General features: G+C 37.6%; 1 protein-coding gene across 2 annotated transcripts; it reads left to right on the top strand.

Moving 5' to 3' along the window:
* The first annotated feature begins 386 nt into the window (after positions 1-386).
* LOC116222078 (L-selectin-like) lies at positions 387-5,822 on the top strand. 2 transcript variants are annotated; one of them, XM_031574818.2, is made up of 9 exons: positions 387-1,013; positions 1,441-1,525; positions 2,542-2,937; positions 4,319-4,426; positions 4,546-4,731; positions 4,940-5,119; positions 5,350-5,439; positions 5,563-5,584; positions 5,707-5,822. In XM_031574818.2, the coding sequence occupies exons 1-9, from the start codon at positions 1,011-1,013 to the stop codon at positions 5,774-5,776; spliced, it is 1,140 nt and encodes a 379-aa protein (XP_031430678.1). In that variant the 5' UTR covers positions 387-1,010; the 3' UTR covers positions 5,777-5,822. The 2 variants fall into 2 exon arrangements, with proteins under 2 accessions (XP_031430678.1, XP_031430677.1); XM_031574817.2 differs by lacking the exon at positions 5,707-5,822 and having other exon boundaries at positions 5,350-5,581.
* Positions 5,823-6,531: the final 709 nt, after the last annotated feature.

Below are 6,531 nucleotides of genomic sequence, written 5' to 3'. Positions count from 1 at the left end.
CTCTGAGTCATAGTTTATTTTATGTATTTTTATTTGTCCTTTTTGAAATTTTGAAATGTCCCTCAACTGCATGTTTTATTAAAAATACATATCATTTCTACCCATCACTTATAGGCTGAAAGCCGGGGCCAATCAGAATTATGTTAAGCTACTGGTAGTTTATTTAAATCGAGAATGTCCCATTCTAAGAAACAATTCCCAGTCATAAGATATATATTCTGGCAGAAGGCTTACATGGCACGCCAATGTAAATAACACATACAGTTGGACCATTTTGCTGAATCTATTTCTACCCTCCATATGTATTTATTCATCTGTATTTCTTAACTATACCCTTCACTTTCAGTATACATGCTTTCTATTCCCCTGGGCCATTTACCTGTGTCTTTCAAGTGAGTTGTTACATGGATCATTACAGGATATAAAAGATATTTGACCCTTTATACGTATATCTAGCCTGCATTCACATATAAAGCAATATAAAAAATAATTGTGTTAAAATTATCATGAATTGTCTTTTGTGTTGTTCACCAGTTCCTGAACATTTCAGTTTACTATCATTTGTTATATTCATCTCCACTTTAACCTTAGCTCTACCATTATTCACTCTCAAAAATCCACTCTGTATGAAACCAGTTCAGTATGCTGTTTTTCAGAAACTGAACACAAAAAAAAAAGATTAAACTATTTTGACCTGTGATGGAATTTACTGTACAATGTCTAATAGTAACCTTATCGGAACACTGGCATTCATCTATTCAAAGTCAAGCCACGAGTTAAAAAAAAAAAAAAAGTGTAGTGAAATTCCTTTTAATACATCCTGCTATTTTGTGTTGATTCCTGTAGGCTTACAGAGAACTGTGAGCTGTAGTGCTTGGGAGAACGAGGCAGAGGTGAGATCGGCGTCAAAAGTTCGACAGCACAGGTTTTGATCCTGTCGGGGAAAACCAGGACAACAAGGAGAAGCACACCAGAAGAACTGAAGAAGGTCCATCGTGACAGCAGCAGACATGGTATGAATTTGATTTGATTTATTTCACTCATGCAAATCAAATAACATTAATGGTTAACTGTGAGAATTGATAGTAGTCAAAGAGATCCAAATATAATTGTATTATTACAAAGACCATTCAACGAAGCAAATATGTAAATATAGTATATCCACTGATCAAACAGGGGGAAGAATATGTACTGATTTAAAAGTCTTGTAAATATCGGTATTTTATTGTTGTATATTGTTCCATCACTAACCAGCTTTATGGAGAAAGTTAGGTAGAAAAGGTGCTTGAATAAGGCTAATTATATATTATTTTTGAGTAATATTAGTACAGTTACCAGTGACTACCACACATACACACACCATGACTTAACACCAATAGTGCTGAAGAATGCCAACTCTGGTCCATCGTGTTCTGCACGTTCTCCACTTTCAATTAACAGACTTGGGCGCATTACAAGAAACTGCTGAGGAGAGGAACCAGCATCCTGAGCCCACTCAAGCCACTCCTATTGTTAGTAACTCTCTGTGAGTATAGCTCTACAGTAAAGGGTGCCATGTATCACATCTTAATGTTTTTATTTTTCTTGTATGCAATAAGAACAGGGTTGGGAAGATTACATTTCAAATGTAATAGGTTACAGATTACTAGCTACCCTTTTAAAAATGTAATTAATAATGTAGCTATTTTAATGATTAGCTTTTACATTTGATTACTTTCGATTACTTTGGCAGATGAGAGGCAGTGCAAATTCAAACAAATGAACCAGTCAAAAACAACACAAATTTGAGCGTACACTACCAAATGAATCGAGCCTGGCTGACAGCGAAAAGTTTCAAAGCAACAGGATCAATGCCAAATTCTACATATAGGCTTGAAAGCATTTTACCAAAAATAATCTATTCAAATGTAACCCCTTTGTAATCACCAACATTTTGATTAGTAACTGTAATTAAATTTAAAACAGTTTTTTTTATTAAATTAATTTTGTAATTTAAGTACACATAACTCTGTGACATGGAACTAGTTACTCCCCAACCCTGAATAAGAAAAACATTAAGTGAGTTTGTGGACTGAAATAAATCAATCCTTGTTTTTTTACAGATTGTTCCTCAAATGTAATTTTTTTGTGAATGAAATGCATTTGATTTTGTCATAGATTAATCAATTCCCTACCCAAATTAACATGCAACCATAGACATACTATCCATTAAGCTTGCATATGCACTAGTCACCAATCTGTAGCTGTGAAATGACATGAGGGTTTGTAGCTCTGCTGACAATTTTACAGGCATTCATTCACGGCTATTGCTGTTATATTTACACAGATCTGTAATGCAAATCAATATTAAAATGCAAAGAAAAACAGAAATGTTAACATCAAGACATATTTTAGACATATTTGTTTCTATTCTCACGTCAGTCAGAATCAAAGCTGTTATTGTGGATTTGAAGCATCAATTCTGTCAATGTTATTTTTCTCACGCCATCCACGTCCGCTCTAAAAAAAACACAAAATCCTGCACACCAACTCTTCAATCAGCCCTCCCTGGCCCTGGATGTGTGTTCTGCTGGACATACAGTTCCTCAGCTGACAACATGACCTGGACAGAAGCACGCAACTTCTGCAGGACAAACTACACCGACTTAGTGGCCATCCAGAACACTGATGAGACCGAGCACCTCCTGAACATAACACACATCATTCCACATAGGGTTTCCACGCCTCACTATTGGATCGGCATCAGGAAGATAAAGGGAACCTGGACCTGGGTGGGAATGAACAAATCGATGACTGGAAACGGGTCATGGGCTCCCAATGAACCCAACAGCGTGGATGGTGAGGACTGTGTAGAGATATACATCAATCAAGAGAATAAAAAGGGGAAATGGAACGATATTAATTGTGCTAAAAAGAACTTTGCCATTTGCTATAAAGGTAAGTGGCTTAAAGGATCTCTTAATTAACTTTTGGTCACATTTTATTTGCATGGTCCCCGATTGACCATCTGAAGACAATCTGTTGAAATTCTGTTAACTACAATTAATGGTTTAGGTTTATGGAGCTAGCATAGTCACAAATAACGTCACACAACTCACAAATGTATTTTGTGATTCACAAATACATTTCACATGATTCACCAATATAAGTCACACGATTCAGACATTTATTTCCTGATTCACTATTCACAAATAAATGACACAGCAATCCACAAATGTAAAAGCTGTTACATTTATTTACAGACTAATGAACATGCATTTACAAACTGCTCGCCATTTGTTAACATCCCTGCATTTATTTGTGGATTTTTGAGACTTTCCTGATGCAGCTTGATTCACAAATGCATTTTATTTAAAGTACATTCTCTGCAGCCTATCAGATGTGTCTTACAATCTCAGCCAATCAAATGAATGTAAATTCAAGGGTATGACCACACTGCGTTACATCTGCGCAGTGTGTAGTTACTACACTACACTAAAACAGACCTCATACAACTGATTACAAAAAGAGGAATCCATGTTTCAGTGGCGTATGGTAGCTGCTCACCAAGTGGGAATATAGTATGTTCAGCTGTTAAACCTCTTGTCATATGTGCTTGAACTACGAATATTTGAAAGAATGCCAATAATCCGACCTGCTATCTCTAGCTGTTTTTAACAAATGGCTTGTCTGTGCTGGATTACATTTGTTTCTCTCTGAAAACACATTTTTCCAGTGCATGTTGAGGGATGGAAAAATAACAACTTTTTAAAAATTACATAGCTCAAATAATGAAAGAATCGCGTTAAAACAAGTCACCGAGCTACTGGTAAAGTCTCAGACTTTTGGACCTCACCCTAACTCGTATCATTCGTGTAAACAGTTTAATGCATGATATGTGTAATATGTTCATTATGATGTAGTAGTGAATATAAAAAATGCATTTGTGAATCAAAGCGCTTTAGGAAAGTAAAAAAAAATCCACATGTACAGTAAATGTAAGGATATTCACAAATGGCGGCGGTTTGTAAATGCACATTTGTTAGTCTTTAAATAAAGTGTGTGACATTATTTTAATTATCCTAATAAAGTGTTACAATTTTTATTTTTTAAATAAGGCACTCCTTACTGCACATTTACTTCTAGTATTAAATATGTGCATTCTGTGCGGTACATGATGGCTGAGCAGACGCATACACACACACACACACACACACACACACACACACACACACACACACACACACACACACACACACACACACACACACACACACACACACACACACACACACAAACCAAACACACACTCACACAATATCAACTCTTTCTTTTTCAGCCCAGTGCACCAGTGATGCATGCTATGGTCAGGGAGAATGTGTGGAGACCATTAACAGCTTCCAGTGCCTGTGCCATCTTGGCTTTGGTGGCTCCCACTGCCAAATAGGTCAGCTCACACAATTCATCTCTTCTTCAACAGAATTGTCTCGCTGAGAGAGACAGAGAGAGTTGTGTATTCATACACTAACTTTTATATTGCTACACTCTAACTCCATCTTCTAACAGCTGTACAGTGCCGTAAGCCAATTGCACCACAGAATGGATGGACGAAATGTTGTGGTGGCTATGGCAACCACTCCTTTGGGACAACATGCACGTTCAGTTGTCAGGATGGCTTCAGGATGGAGGGTCCAGGTGAAATCACCTGCAATTCCACTGGGGAATGGAGTGAGAGAGAGCCAGAATGCTCTGGTAAGACACACACACAAATGCACAGTTTGTTCCCAAGGCACTGGCATCCCTTTGCAGATGCGTAGGGTTGGAACCATGCCATAAATGGTGGGTGGAAGTTGAATTAGCCCTCTCCTTTTCATTACAAATTAATTTACAGTTTCAGCAGATTCTAAGCAACAGCATGTTATTCCCCCCCCCTCTCTCTTTCTCTCTCTCCCTCTCTCAGCTCCATCATGTGATGTTCTGATAGACCCTGTTGGAGGACTCGTGAACTGTTCTGGGGCAACTAATACCTTCCACACTACCTGCACCTTCCAGTGCCACCCTGGGTTCTTGCTTCTGGGGTCAACGGAGGTCACCTGTGAGGCAAACGGCACGTGGAGCGGCTTCAGACCAGTGTGTGCAAGTAAGCCGTTTGGCATCGTAGAATAGCCCTCATGGCAGAATATTGCCCCCCTGTGGAGGACTTGTTGGAAAAATATCTGGTTATATTCACCAACAGCGGTGAGACGTGTGATTTCCTCTCAAAATAAATGGGTTATTATATATTGTGTATATAAATATTGTATATATTGTGGTGTTTTATGATCTAATGGCTATGGTTAATACTTCAATCCCAATCTGGTCTTTCCACAGGCTACACTCACTTGCTGATGGCTGTTTTAGTGTGGAATGTCCTATCAGCAGCCTGCTGCTTCACTTACTGGTGTCAAAGCTGCCATAGAAGTAAGACATTAATTGTAGCACATGTTCTTGTATGCGTCATTGGAGAAAACATTTCTACAGAAATTTCAACATTTCTACCTCACTTTAGTGTCTGATAAATGACTTTTACTTTTTCTCTGTAAGGAAAGAAATATCATCAGGCTGGGTAAGAACGGATTTCTAGTTCTGTCTATGTCTCAGATATTCACCCTGCTTGACATACATTATTTATTATTTTGCCCTGTAAAGTCATAACATTGTTCAGCAATGACATATGTTTGAGTGCAGGTCTCAGCATGACAGACTGAATCCAGTTTATGATGCAACAGGACCACTGGAGGAGCCTTTTTCAACATGAAACACTTCAGACTTTATCCAGTGTCATACATCACATCGCCATAGTCAGCCCCATGTTCCCTGTCATCACAATCACATCACATTACATTAGCAAAACACGTCTTCATGTTAAACATCTATGTTTTTGTTATTGTGATTTCTGTGATACACAGAATTAAAGTTTGTCAAATCATATTTTAATGTTAATGTTAATGTTAACCTAACTATATCTAATTATTTTTACTGTCACATCACATCTAGGATATCCACTCTAGGTGTAATATTTGAGCACTTTCCCCCTATAATTGTATAAAGTCTGTATAAGTGACATCTTGAAATACAAAATAAAATTAGATTGAGCAAAATGCTTTCAACCACTTGAATTCAATGTGTTTTTTATGTGAAATTAGTCATCCACAATGTGAAATTAGCCAACCACAGTTACATTTAACCTACCATCAGCACCCATACACCTTTGGCTACAGGCCACTAGAGGGCAGTAAACCATATGGAAAGCGTTCCACCTGCTCCCACTTAATGAGTTGTAGAGCACTTTCCACAGAATATCTGTCATTCTAGTCTGAATATTCATGATTTATTCAATGTCGATGACTCATTTTTAGGCATTCTTCTTACTTGCTGTAAACAGTAAACATCTAATAAGCTTGTCCTGCAATACTTAAATATTCTTGCAAACATGCCAAATGCTATGGGAAAGCATTTTTTATTTTAACTTAGCAGTGGCAGGGTAGACTTTGGCATTGTGTGATATGTTCA

This window comes from Clupea harengus, chromosome 10 (genome assembly GCF_900700415.2).
Source record: "Clupea harengus chromosome 10, Ch_v2.0.2, whole genome shotgun sequence".
In the NCBI taxonomy this organism is placed as follows: Eukaryota; Metazoa; Chordata; class Actinopteri; order Clupeiformes; family Clupeidae; genus Clupea; species Clupea harengus.
Note: the sequence above shows the minus strand (reverse complement) of the source record. Positions and strands in the feature narration are given on the sequence as shown.